The 13,710-nt window shown below is 33.9% G+C and overlaps 4 protein-coding genes across 4 annotated transcripts; 2 read left to right on the top strand and 2 right to left on the bottom strand.

Annotated features, from left to right (window-relative positions):
* The first annotated feature begins 633 nt into the window (after positions 1-633).
* On the top strand, positions 634-3,150 carry LOC18597959 (CASP-like protein 5A1). The gene is made up of 3 exons (XM_007027273.3): positions 634-1,001; positions 1,881-2,013; positions 2,751-3,150. Exons 1-3 carry the CDS (start codon positions 790-792, stop codon positions 2,940-2,942), a joined length of 537 nt encoding a protein of 178 aa, XP_007027335.1. The 5' UTR covers positions 634-789; the 3' UTR covers positions 2,943-3,150.
* Positions 3,151-4,510: 1,360 nt separating this feature from the next.
* LOC148762354 (uncharacterized) lies at positions 4,511-5,429 on the top strand. The gene is made up of 3 exons (XM_088806329.1): positions 4,511-4,695; positions 4,892-4,948; positions 5,271-5,429. Exons 1-3 carry the CDS (start codon positions 4,624-4,626, stop codon positions 5,427-5,429), a joined length of 288 nt encoding a protein of 95 aa, XP_088662455.1. The 5' UTR covers positions 4,511-4,623.
* Positions 5,430-6,179: 750 nt separating this feature from the next.
* On the bottom strand, positions 6,180-8,855 carry LOC18597957 (acyl-CoA-binding domain protein). Its single transcript, XM_007027271.3, has 4 exons — positions 8,457-8,855; positions 8,189-8,300; positions 7,107-7,175; positions 6,180-6,674 (listed from the first exon to the last, which is right to left on the bottom strand). The coding sequence occupies exons 1-4, from the start codon at positions 8,582-8,584 to the stop codon at positions 6,594-6,596; spliced, it is 390 nt and encodes a 129-aa protein (XP_007027333.3). The 5' UTR covers positions 8,585-8,855; the 3' UTR covers positions 6,180-6,593.
* A 3,053-nt stretch (positions 8,856-11,908) lies between these two features.
* Positions 11,909-13,359, bottom strand: LOC18597956 (senescence regulator (Protein of unknown function, DUF584)). Its single transcript, XM_018120769.2, has 2 exons — positions 12,559-13,359; positions 11,909-12,244 (listed from the first exon to the last, which is right to left on the bottom strand). The coding sequence occupies exon 1, from the start codon at positions 13,099-13,101 to the stop codon at positions 12,580-12,582; it is 522 nt and encodes a 173-aa protein (XP_017976258.1). The 5' UTR covers positions 13,102-13,359; the 3' UTR covers positions 11,909-12,244; positions 12,559-12,579.
* Between the last annotated feature and the right edge of the window lie 351 nt (positions 13,360-13,710).

Below are 13,710 nucleotides of genomic sequence, written 5' to 3'. Positions count from 1 at the left end.
TATAGAGATCAGCAAGTAAGCTTCAAAGACTGTATACTCCTTCCAAATTTTGAATTTGGGGATGAAGTTGGTGAAACCATGATTGTAAATCGTTAGTTATCTAATTGTTAAGGTGTTCAACAAGCAAGCTTACTTGCTGATGAAAGTCCATATTTTGGTTGTTCTTTTAGCAAAGATCCAATTTCAATGGCATAATTCCCTGTTCTGTGTTTGCCCGTGAACAACAAAAACAGTGTTCTAGAAATCCTCTCAACTAGAAGAACAAGGTCATATACTCTAAACAAAACCAAATCCACAGTAATCAACAAGGTCTACAGTAATAGTAAAAGAATAAAAATGGTGAAAAAGTAAATCATTTTGTAGCAGCATCTGGTGAGGAGGGGGGGGGGGGGGGGGGGGGGGGGGAAGAGAAAGTGCCTTGCTTGATGATCCCCATTTGCAAGTTGCCGGCCAAAAGTAAGCATATGTCCCCCGAATTTTGAGTTTTGGTTAGAGATCAATGCCGGTCTCATCAGGTCAGTACATCAAGACTAGGCCCCACTGTTCATGAAACTAACGGCTCAGATTCAACAGTGTACCATCCAGCATTGACTTTTTAACTAAAGTCAGTTAATGAGAGCTCAGCGGTTCAACACAGACGGGGAACTCGACCCACTTTCCCCTTCCAAGTTTCAATTCACTCTGTTAAAAAAGAAAAATTAGAGATTTTTTTTCCTTCCAATTCAATAAGACTCCCAACTTTCGATAAAAGGGAAGGAGAACTGGACTGAGAATAAGAGAAAGAAAGCAATGAACGCGAGCCGTCCGGCGGTGCACCCGGTGGAGGCTCCACCGCTTACGGACGCGGCGGTGCACCATCCTAGAGTGAGGATGAAGGACGTCCAAGGCATGCCTGGGACTAAAGGCGGCCTTTTTCTGCGTCTTTCCCAGTTCATGTTTGCCATCATTTCTGTCTCTGTAATGGCCACCACCAATGATTTCCGCTCCGCCACCGCTTTTTGGTATTTACCCTTCTTATCATTTCCCCTTCGGACTCCAATGTTTCAATCTTTTTTTGTTTTGGCTGGTTGCGTTTTATGTTGAATTGATTAATCAGTGAGGCTTTCTAGTATGGCTATGAGTTGTGACATTTCTTAGTGTAAATTCCAGTTTTCATTTTTTATGCAAACACCCAATAGAGTGTACAAAGTTGAGCTAAATGGAGTTACAGTCAAATTTGTTGGTCTTGATCACATGAGATTACTAGTATAATCATTTTTTAGTTATAAAACCAACTACAAGTTTCTTAGTTTTAAGCTTGTCTACAGAACTCTGATCTTTCAAGCTGACATATGGGGAATTGTTATGTTTGGATTGTTTACGGAGAAATGTTTCGTGTGAGATGTCTGTTTGTTTGCCATAACGTCTATGTTTGTAAGACTTACACTTTTTCTATAATACATTTGAAGAAATGGCAAGACTTTGATGATCAATGTAGTTGTTCCACATTCTTCAATCTTTTGATGCTCTATACTAGTAAAATGCTGTAGTTTAGCATATTTCCTGTGGTGGTTAAACTATTTGATCTTTGAATCTCTCCAACAAAGTGGATAGCTTTCAACAGGTGGTGACAACTCCGAATTAATTCTACTATGTTAGTTATTTTCTTTCATTTGTGCTCTCGGTTAGCTTCAGTTACCAGTGTGTGTACGGTCAGTGAAAATGTGCCAAAGGTAAGGCCTATGCTTAAGTGTGTGACAAAACTACACCAGTTTTTGGTTTATAAGCTGAGATTACGAAACAGTTTCAGCATTTTTTTTTTGTCTTTTAGATATACAATGATAATTTCATGATTTTCATCTTGTTTGTAATGTGGATTTGTCATGCTTTTAATGCATCAGCTACCTCGTTCTTGCTGTTGGGTTGCAAAGTTTGTGGAGCCTGTCCCTGGCATTTGTTGACATATATGCCCTTTTGGTGAAACGAAGCCTGCGGAACAACATAGTAATCCGTTTGTTCACCATTGGCGATGGGGTAAGAAGCTCTTGACCAGGCATACAAAGTCTGCAGCAAAGCATACCATTAGATTATTGTTTTGTTTGCCATATATTTACTGATTTAACTCTAGGATACTTGTAGGGTTGTTATCGTTCCATCCTTACATAAATTTTAATGTCATTACCTGAAGTTGAGTTTCAGTTAATGGGAGCTATGTTATGGTTTTGTTAACCAATGTTGGGCTTAGACTTTTTTCACTACATTGACTATGCAGGTTGATTTTATACACACACAAGGCTTATTACTGTTCTTTAGGGTTAAAGCTATTATAATAGGTGCTGGAGATTATATTCATTCTTGGAATTTTGCCTTTCCTGTTTGTGGACAGAAATCTTTTAAAAGAGAATAAAGAATCTAATGCTTTAAACCATTAAAGAAAGAGACCCTTCTTTGGTATTCCCAGGAAAACTGTCATTTAAGCCTTGCTGATGTACATTTCATTAAGTACTAGCTATTCTGGTTTTGCAAATAAAGTTTCCAGCTAATTTTGAAAACATTTTCTCCTCTGCTTTTGGCAACATAGGTATATAGAAATGGATAATTGACACTGTTTGTCACATTTATTTTTCTCAATGTACATGCTAGTATGCCATTGCACAATCTGTGAGGGGTAGCTTTGGGTGCTGGAGGTGGGGATTTTAGTTGTTGCCTTAACTGGGAATGGGATTTACTTCATTTGATAGTTGAAAATAACTAGTGATGTTTTGGTGCAGATCACTTCAACCCTTACATTTGCTGCTGCTTGTGCATCTGCTGGTATCACAGTCCTGATTGGTAATGATCTTGATAAATGTGCCATGAACCACTGCACTAAGTTTGAGACTGCTACAGCAATGGCTTTTATTAGCTGGTTTGCCATGTCACCATCCTTTCTGTTGAATTTCTGGTCATTGGCATCCCAGTGATGATTGTATACAAAGTCCACCAGTGGAGTTTGTATGTTGTAGTGTTGTGCAGCCTTTTCAATCTGTTCTATTGTTGATTGCACCAACAGTGTATATATCCATTTTTGCTAGGGTTCCTAAGGGTTTTTTTTTTTTTTAATTTTGAATACAATTTTTATATCTTGGAGGGAGAAACCATTAAATTATAAATTACTTAGCATTGCTTCCCCCTTTTCTCTTAAACCCTAGTGCTTATTAGCTGCTGATCATGGATTTCCTATTTCAACGGATAGTGATTTTTCTTATCCTGCCTTGGCTGATAGTCCCAGTACTAGCTCTTCAAACATTGGAATCATTTTTTTGCTCGGAAAGCCTAACTTTGGAATGTTTTGATGAGGCTCCAGCTTGCTTTTAAAAGCAAACTGAAGGGATTAACTCGAAGTAAACAGGTTGCTCAACCCCCAAGCTAAGGAAAGATGTGCAGAACCCAACAGGGCCACGACGGATCACCGACAGGATTTTAATCCATGATTACTTGCGTTAAGACAAATGAACTTACTAAATGAGCCAACTCTTTATTGGTACCTTTCAAACCCATTTACTCTAAAAATCCTATATGAACAAACCATGGGATAGGAGGTGCTGATACAAGTTTCCATGGTACATCTTTCGTTCCTTGCTGTCATAAAAATGACTGGGTTTCAAAGCATTAATCCGAAAGTGGTGTCTGCCTTTTGTTTTGGATGGTTTCTGCAGTACACACTTTACACGCTTATGGAATATCCGCCATGGTTATTCTTTCACATGATATTGATAATAAGTAAAGGAAATCACGTGGTCGGTTATATTCTTCATGCTCATTGTTGAACATAAAACAGGTTTTAGATTAATCCTAGAATTGAGTCTAAGGGACAACATGTGTCATATGAGAAGTCAGCAAATGTAGTCTCATTGTCTATATATGTGATCAATCATAGTTCACGATTTGCATGTTTCTTGAATTCTTTTGGTTTGTATCAGCTTCTTCTTTGACCTCGAAATTCTAGAATTGAAGTTTCCCCATTTCGTGGGGATGAAAAAGCTTGAGTTTCACACTACAGAGATATGAAAGGATAGAACTCCAGCACTAGAAAACAAGAAAGGAATCAACTGAATATCACAGTTTTTATTAATATCAACTGACAGCCAATATTGTTGTTTAGATCAATCAATCAAAAACCATGAACTTCAACTTGCAAAAAGATAAACTACCCTAAGAGGGCAGAGAAGTCCTCTTATGTAATATTCATCAGTCTTTTCAGTTCAGTGGCGGCAGACATGGGAAGTTGTTGCAGTTAATAAGGTGTTATTCTCTTGTTATTTTGGCAAGTGATTCATTCTCTTTTTCAGTTGGCCCTTTCTTACTTATTTCCAGGAGTGGTAACCTCCCTCTCTCTGTCAGACTGAAAGCTTTGACATATGATTTGTCTTCACAAGGATTTCGTTTGGCTGCTTATAGAGGAATATAAAAATGGTGGCAAAATAACGGTCTCTCCTCTTCTTTTCATTATCTAATATAGAAAGGCGGTTGGTAACGGCCATATATCAGATTCTTGAAAAGGCAACAAATTTTTCATGTTAATGGCAAAGCTCTCAGCCGCCTATATATATATCAAGCTCTTTTACCTCATTCTTGTAACATTTTATCATTGAGTATTTGATAATGTCTACGGAAGAAGAAGAAGAGAACAGGCTATACCAGTGTATAAGGAAGTATCAAAAGATTGTAAAGCAGGTATCTTCAATGTCAATTGCTAATGGCTTAAAGGGGATTAGGCACCACCATTTGCAGACATGCTACATATGGTTTTACTCTTAATCTTAGCTGAAAGGCTAAGAAAGGCAAAGCATAGTTACACTTTTCTGTTTTGATATATGATCATTGTTAAGTGTGGAAACAAGTTGATTTACTCGTGGGGTTTTTTTTGCAGTTTGATGAGCTTGTTGAGATGATGGATGTTAGAGCCAGACCACCAAAGCGACGAAGGGTAATTTATTTATGTCCTTCAAGTAGTTTCTTTTTACAATGAGACTTTTCTTTACCAATCACCTGTTAACTTCAGATAGAAGGAAGAATGATTAGTATTATGTGCATTCATGTTCCTTGCACAGTATTGTCTCCCACATAATTGCAGAAAAGTAAAATCACATCTCTTGGTACATCAAAATCCGCAGCATGGCCTTGACATGAAACAACGAGAAGCAAGTTTTCTTTCGAACGAGATATTTAAGACTATTATCCATCATTTTTTGCTATGGTTTCTGCCTTGATTTTCCTCGATGACTGATGCAGTATTGATTTTTTTGTAGAACACTAGAGGGAGCAGCGGTTCAATTGACCCTCCCTCTGCAAATCAACCTGACAATGGGGAAGCATTTGTGCAGACCATAACAAGATTTCTCCATGAACTGAAATCTAACCCTACAACAGATCCTGATTCTTCGACAAGCACCCGTGATCGAGAATAGCCCCCCACTTAGTTGAGCGATGACTGTTGCTTAACATGATCAGAAGTCATCAAGTTTAGGAATGACTGACGTTTTAACAAGCTATCTTGGCTGTATTAACAAGTCATCTAGTTGTCTTAACAAGGTAGGAGAAAGATACCATATATGCTGCATTGGTATAATCTCCATCTTATACTGCTTGCTACTAATTGCTAAGAACAGCAACAATTACTGCCCATGAATGCCAATTATTAGACCAGACCTCTATCTGTGTGCTATAATATTGTACTTTGCTTCGATATGTAAAATGAAAATTTGCTCTAAATTCAGAGTTAATCTTCCGTTAGTAAGAGGCTTGGCTGCCTGGCTCAATCCGACGACTATGTCACCATGTCACCAGGACTGTACTCGATATATTATGAGAAAGTTTGCTTTAAAATCGGTATTAATCTTCTTTTCAAACTCCTTGTAAGGACTTGAAATAAAAACTTTCCAACCAATCTTTATCATTGCTTGCAGTTTTCAGTTGCAGAAAAGCATTTCTCTCGTGCCTTTCCTTGTTAGTCTCTTTCGACAATGGATGTTTCTTTTCCCTTTGTTTTTCATACCTTTGAATATGGGCATGCCATGTTGGACAAGATTAGCGACTGGTGGAAGAAAAGCAATAAGTCTAGGGACTGTTTCGCAAAGAAACATCTGTTACAGCCACTCGGGCTTAGCATGGAAAGAGTCCAAAACAGAGATGGCAAATAAAGAAAACTAATGCAAATCTGTTAGAAAAGAGATTTTCTCCAGAAAATTAATCAAAAGCTGTCAGGTAACCAATCTCAGAGTCTCTCAAGAAATAAATGAAAATACAAAAACAGGTATACCCTTTTTCTTCCCCTAATAAAAGGAAAACGATAGACTTCGTTTTTCCTGGTCTTCACCCATCTTCTGAGGAAAGAAAGAGAATTTTCCTATATTCAAAGGTATGGCCACTCCTCAAACCTAAAACATGAAAATTTTATGCCTAAATTATGCATTGGGATAGAACAACTTCAAAGTCTATCTTGATATGTGAATAACCCTGGAAGCTGCAGATTCCTTGGCGAAAACTGGACCACTGAAGCACTTTGTTGGCAAGCAATGAGGTCAGGTGATATTGTGCTCAACCCAAATATCAACAAATTTTTGTCCGTTTCTCTATTCTGAGTGACACCTCCGTTTCTCAGCCTCGAGCTCATTTTTTAACATTTCCACCTGCTTGAGTAAAGCAGCATTTTCCTGTTTACATTGCAATTTGTCAAAAAAATAGCAAAAATTCATAACTGAAAGAGCTTGTAAGTTACATTTACTACCAAAGGAATTCTACAATCTTTGATGAAATACAGGCACAAAAAGAGACTGAAAGCATATTTGAGGCATTCTTTTAGTCTTCAAGTCCAACATTTTAAGTAAAAATAAGAACGGGTGTTTGACAAAGTTTCAGGGACTGATAAGTGATAAAGAAAGTCGGTCTAATGTTCATTTTAGTTTACCACACCAAACGCATGATAAACAGCCTTTCCAGTAAAATCATGATTAAATGACTTCAATTTTCTAGCATTTCCTACGAGGAAGGATATGGAGAATGAAAAATAAAACATAGAGGGTGCTGATCATAAGAACAAAATATTTCAAGGAGAAAGAAACAACTTTAAGCACCAAAGAAGTCACCTTTTGCAGCATTGCCAGTTTTTCATTAGAGCTAGTAGAATCTTCCTTCTTCTCAGTAGACTCCTTAATCTGTGAAAAGGACACATACTCTATCAGTTCCGAAGAGGTGACAAGCTCAAATTTAGCATCCTGTATGCTGTTTAGGATTAAAAAAGATAGTAATTGAAAAAGCTTCATTGCTCCAGCATGCGTATCAACTTAAAAAATCGCCTGTTTTAGAAACTTGCCAATCAGAAATACGTAATACCTTGCCTTGTGTAAGTTCCAACAGTATGACTGTTCAGTATGCTTATCTTTACCAATTCTTGGTAAATTTACTTATCAATTTTTAATTAGTCATTTTCGACATAAAGCAGAGAAAAATTCTGATCAAATTGTCATGCAGAACAATACTTTGATTTGATATGTGCTCCAGAGTTTTTCAGCAACTATGCAAAACATAAGCAATGCATGTGACCAGAATCACCTCACCAGACTAATGAACTGCCTGCAAGTTAGAACTTAATGCTCCATTGAAATTAGAATATTCCTAATAAAGCATGAATTGCTACCACAAGAAATTTCTCTTAAAACAGGAATGTGGCAAGAAACAAGCTCCCGATTATAGCATTTTAAATAATTTATTAAGTCAAAATTTTAGCAGAAAGTCACATGCAAAGCATTTGCTTGAAATCCTTACAAACACTAGGCAGATAAGGTAGTTCTCCAGCTTCATATACTAGTCATAACTGCCGAATGTAACAAGCTCCAGATTTCAGCCTTTTAAGCAGGAATGTCACTAGAGATTTTTCTTACAACAGGAAGGCAAGATAAATCCTCAGTTTCATATGTGAATCAAAACTGCTACTTGAGCCTTTTACGTCGTCTGTAAGATCAACTACATTCACTCTCTCAACACTCTCTTGCAACTCTATGTGAATAATTTTGGTTTAACCCTGTTAATCTTTTCCAGAAAAGATGTTATGAAAGAAGAGCAAATTTGCAATCTTCCAAATTGACTAAAATCAAGACCACCAATGCTAAATCTAGTTATGATCCACATTTAATAAGAAAATGAAAATGCCAACAAGAAATCAGCATACCTCTTCTAGTTCCTTGGCACACTTTGAAGCCTTATCTGCCTCCTCATCAAATCTCAGCCTCCACTCTGCAGATTCATCCATTGCCTCTCTGTTTGCAATATCAAACTGTCTCCTTCTCTCCAGAAAATGAAAACCATCATTTTAATGACAAATTAAGCAGAAAATTGAAAAACCCAGAATTCAAAACAAGCTAAATTTAATCAAAAGCCAAGATTTTTCAGAAGATGAAGAAGAAAAACCCAGAAAAATTTGAGGGTAAAAAGCCAACCTTAGCAACTCAGCATCATCAGAAGAGACAGAGTAATCAATTGTCCAAAGCCTGAAATAAACTGCCACTCCTAAAAAGATAGCCACCGCTAATCCCACCAATATTCTCCTTCTCTCCCTTCCAACCATTTTTCTGCTTTCCCCCTCCTTTTTTTTTTTTGGCTGTAGAACTCTCTTTCCTCTTGAACTGTTAATTTCTTTACTATTTACTCTGTTCTAGCAGAATTTAAAGTTTCTACTTCACTTTCAAAGTCTTTTGTATGGTTGTTTGCTTTGTGAACAAAGACAACATCGGCGTTACGGACAACGTAGGTACCATACACTTGGTTCGGATGAGGCTGCGTTTTCTGTATAATTCATAAAAGAATTTTCATTTCCAATTAATGAATTTTTCTGCCAACAGAGATATTGTTCAAAGTTCAATTGATCATCATAAACATTATTTTTCTTACATAAAGCTGAAAACAATCAACGACCACTTGGAGATTTACTCTGAAATATTTGTTTAGTCTATCAGTACCATCTTTCTTTTTATATAAAATTACAAATAGCAATTACAATTTTAAAAGAAAATAATGCTTAGAAAAATCATTTTGACTATGTATACAAACTAAAACGAATTTTCATTCGTTTACCGTATTCAATTAATTTTTTATATTTTTATTTTAAATTTAATAAATTTTTATAATTAATAGTTAATTATTTATAATTAATCAAAATATTTATTATAATTTTTATATTATATGGTGTTAATATGATATGTTAACATATTATATGATATAATGACATAATTACGTGATACTTTCACTCTTCATATCAACACTAAATAAGCACAACAAATGAAAAGTGGTGTTTTGATAAATATCAAAATACAAAAACTTTAATTCAATACAATAGAAAAATAATGATTTATTTAAATATTTTTAAATAATTTAAGAGTTTTTCAAAATATTATATCTTTAAAAAAAGTGATGTCTTTTTGACAAAATTATATATTTGTCTTTAAAAAAGATAATAATTGATTTTCAAACATAAAATAATAAATGGTGAAACAATATTTATGGGATACCTAAGTCACAATCTTATCTTATAAAATAAAAATAAAAAAAAGTTATCTTATATATCAACAGTAAAATTTTTAAATTTAAAAAACAAAATTAAAGGATTAACATTTATTTTAGTAAATTAGATTTACGAAACTTATGGTATCTTATCTTATAAATTCAAATTAAAAACAATCAAAGTAACAAAAAATTAAATTCCTAAATTTTTAAAGCTAAGGTTTCATCTAACAACAAACTACCTATTCACTCGGCTGAACTTTAGTTGGGCTTAACTTTTCAAGCACGACAGAAGCTTCATGTCTGCCATGTCTTGCTCTTTAGCTTGGGGCCTTAAGCTGTAGGTTTAGGTTTCTTGTCTAGTTATTGGTTAAACAAAAGTGATGTTTAGTATTTTATAATATAATATGATTATATGTAATATGATTGTTAAAAAAATAATATTATAATATTTGATATATAAATAAAATAATTATTTTAATATAAAAAATATAATATTATAGTATTTGATTTACAAGTATTTTGTTAAAAAAATAATATTAATTTTTAAAATTATCTCTATTTATTAAAATACATACTTAATATACTTATATTTTTATTATTAATTTTTAAATAATATATCTCTTAAATATAATTTCAATGTTATATATTTTATTTTTATTTTTTATTATAATCTTATATATTTTATTTTTATTTCTTAATATAATTTCTTATATTATATATTTTATTTTAATTTTTTTTTCTTTTAAAAGATAATATAAATTTTATTAACCATCACCATCTATTATCCAACAAAGAATAACTAGTGAGAATAACAAAGAGACGTTTCTCGAAATCTATATAAAAAAATAAATTATGATATTGTAAAATATTTTTAAATAATAACAAAGTTAAAGAATAAAAATATTTTTAATAATATTGTAAAGTGTAATATAATCTAATTGTATTGAGTTTAGACTGCAATCACATTACATCTATCGATTGTAACGTGATTGCATTTTTATTTTCCATTATGATAGGTTATTGCAAAACAAATACTCTAATATAATTTAATTAAAAACATTATAAAAAATGCATTACCAATTCTCACGTACCAAACAAGATCAAAGAGTTTGTATTCAAGTATTTGCCTTTCTAACACCGGATTAAACTTCATAATTACTCTTAAATGATCAATTTCAATGATTAGCATTTCTTTTCTAATTTGAGAAGGAAGAAATCAAACTTTAATTTTGAATAAAAAGAAAGTCACACATCATTTACTAAATTAAATGTTAGAAAGCATTCCACCTTTGGAGAGAGAATTACGTCGTTATCCTTTTGAATTTGTTATTATTGAATTGTCATGTTTAAATGGTTGGAGGTTGAATTTTTTAAAACACTTTAATTAACTGGCAGAGTTGATAGGCCCCCTAGAAGAGCACCTACTTCTCATTTTTCAAGGCCATAATTCATGGCCGAGGGGACAAACCTATCAATAAAAAAAAAAATAATAATAATAAAAATGAAAGAAAACAACCATTCAAGCCTTTGTTGCTAATCAAACCTTTCACAGGTGACTTTGGGCAAACTTCCCTTTCAATTAATGCCATTATCTTCTTTCTTTTCCAGCATATTTTCACCTTATCATTTAACCATGAAAAAATACTAACATAGGCCGCTTTTGGTGGTCCAAGAGACTTGAACACAAGAAGAAGAAATAAAAACAAGGGGTGTAAATCAGGCAGCGGCTGCTTGTTTGATGATTTAATACTGCCCAACAATTTTAATTGGCAGTTTTTGTTATTCTAGGATGAGCCAATGATGATAGAGTAGAATAATTGATCTGTTGGGTGCAATAACTAAGTCAAAAGAGGTACCTTCTTTTTGGGTTTCTCTTCTTTGCTTTGTTAGAATTGTAGGTTTAAGGCAGGAACTGTGTTCTTATTGGACTCACAGGTGTCAAACATTTGTTCTCCAAACTTACTAGTTCAGAAACAGAGTTGTCAAACTTGAACTAAAAGGTACCAATGGCATGGCCAATTGAATGTTGGGGCTATTGGTGAAAAACTGAGAGCCAATCATGCTGATATGGATTTTTTTATTGAATGGAAACCTGATGATGACATTCATGACCAACTTTTTTTTCTTTCTTTTTTGTGAAATGGGAATTGCATAGTGTATTTATGGCAACATCTTTCTTTTCTTACGATAGCTGTATTCCATTTTTGTAAATCATATGTGTTTCATCTCTTTTTTACTGTCTGATTAGTTTTGTTTAAGATTAATTAAAATATTTTTATTAAATTTAGAAAGAGATAATACAATGAGCTCCATTGATTTTTCTTTCCTTTTTTTTTAATGCCATCAGATGTATTATCTTTTTTTTTTTTTTTATAATTGAATGAGAAGAATTCAAACTTTACCCTTTAGATAAGAAGATTATATATCAATTAATGAGCAAAATATTCGAATGCATTATATGTATTACTTGTTATTGACATCAAGCCATAAAATATTTCCTTTTTTAGTTCATGTTACAGCTTATAAAACAAACAAGAAAAAGAAAAAAAAATTCAAAAGGCTAGGTTTGTCATTGCAGAGATGGAAATGGACAATAAATTTTTACTTTAGAGGGTTGTTCTAGCTCCCCTGTTGCTTTCGTGCCAACCACCATTTCAATAAGTCCACATCACCTTCCTTAATTTAATTTCCTCTGTTTACTGCTCTTCTTCAAATTCAGTTTTCCCTAATAAGCAAAAATACCCAGAAAAGAAGAAGAAGAAAATGTTGGCAATCTAAACTAAAACTAAATTATCATTGAGATCTGCTAACAATCTTAAAGTCTTGAATAATTACATCATGCAAAACAACAGAACAAAACAGATCCTCTGATGAACCTCAAAACCCAGAAAATCAGAGGATATAAGTTAACATAATCTCACCAAGAAATAAAAAAAAAAAAACAAGAGAAAAATATAGATATGGCAATCAAAAAATTTGCCAACTAACTCTATCAAATTCTTGGTCTGAAAAAAAAAAAGAAAAGAAAAAGAATTCAACCTGATGTTTCTGTTCCTTGGGCTAATCTTCGAACCCTGTTTTTTTCCAGATGGCATTCCTTACACGACGCAGGTCTCTTCCTTTCAAAGTCCTCCCGATTCCTTCATGAACAGAAAACGAAGCGCCTCTTCTCCTAGCCAAATATTCATGAGGAGGAACCCTTCCGTCATGATCATGGTCGACGTCGTCGTCATCGTCCTCAACATCTTCGTCACTCTTGCCATGTTCCCGGTATTCATCTTTAAGAATCTTGGACCAGTCAGGGATGTTGACTGGCAATGAAGCTGAGGCCATTTGGCTCCTACGATCGCTTACCTCCATCTTTCTCAACAGTTTCTTAGACGAAGTTCGTGAAGTTGGCAATGGTTTTTTGGCATCCAGGGTGGTTGTTGTTGATTCATTAGAATTCCATACATCTGCTTCATCGAACTCCAAATGGTTGTGATGATCAGAAGAAGGGTGGTTGACATTTCCATCATCAAGTTCCATGGTTGGGTAGATATAGCTTGGTTTTGAACCAAAAAAGATCTTCCTTGATGCCATTTCGAAGAAAGGAAAATCAAAGTAAAAGCTTTTAAGTAAGTTGATGGGGGGTTTTTGCAAGAAGAAGAAAGGATGAAAATGTTGGGCCTGTCCTGTGTTTGCTTTGTTCTTTGCCTTCTCCTTTGCTGTAATTGTTGATCATCTTGCATTTTTATAGTGGTGTAGTGGATAAGCTCTCTTTTTCCCAGGCAAAATCAAGTTACTAAAATACAAATAGGGAAAGATTACCATGCCTGCATCTTCACGAGCTACCTATGGTCTCCTCCACTTGATTTTCTCATTAATTGGTTTGATTTGATTTCAAGTACAATTCGCGTGTGATTCATGAGTAGTGTATGTTTCTCTGCACTGTTACTGAATTATAACTTATTACCTTATTAAAAGTTTGAATAATTTAATACATTTTAGCATTTAATTTAATGCTCAGTGCATGCATTTCCCTATTCAAAAAGAAAATTCTGAATCATTATAAGAAATAAATATTTTATTTTAATCAATTTCGATTAGACAATAAAAGAATCAAACAAAAATATTTTTGTAAACAAATCATGGAGCAATTGAAAAGGGTGTTCAATTTAACCGAACTCAACTGTTTGTATGTGATAATTA

This window comes from Theobroma cacao, chromosome 5 (genome assembly GCF_053813885.1).
Source record: "Theobroma cacao isolate CCN51 chromosome 5, ASM5381388v1, whole genome shotgun sequence".
Classification (NCBI taxonomy): Eukaryota; Viridiplantae; Streptophyta; class Magnoliopsida; order Malvales; family Malvaceae; genus Theobroma; species Theobroma cacao.
The sequence above is the reverse complement of the archived record's forward strand: the minus strand, read 5'-3'. Positions and strand labels throughout refer to the sequence as shown.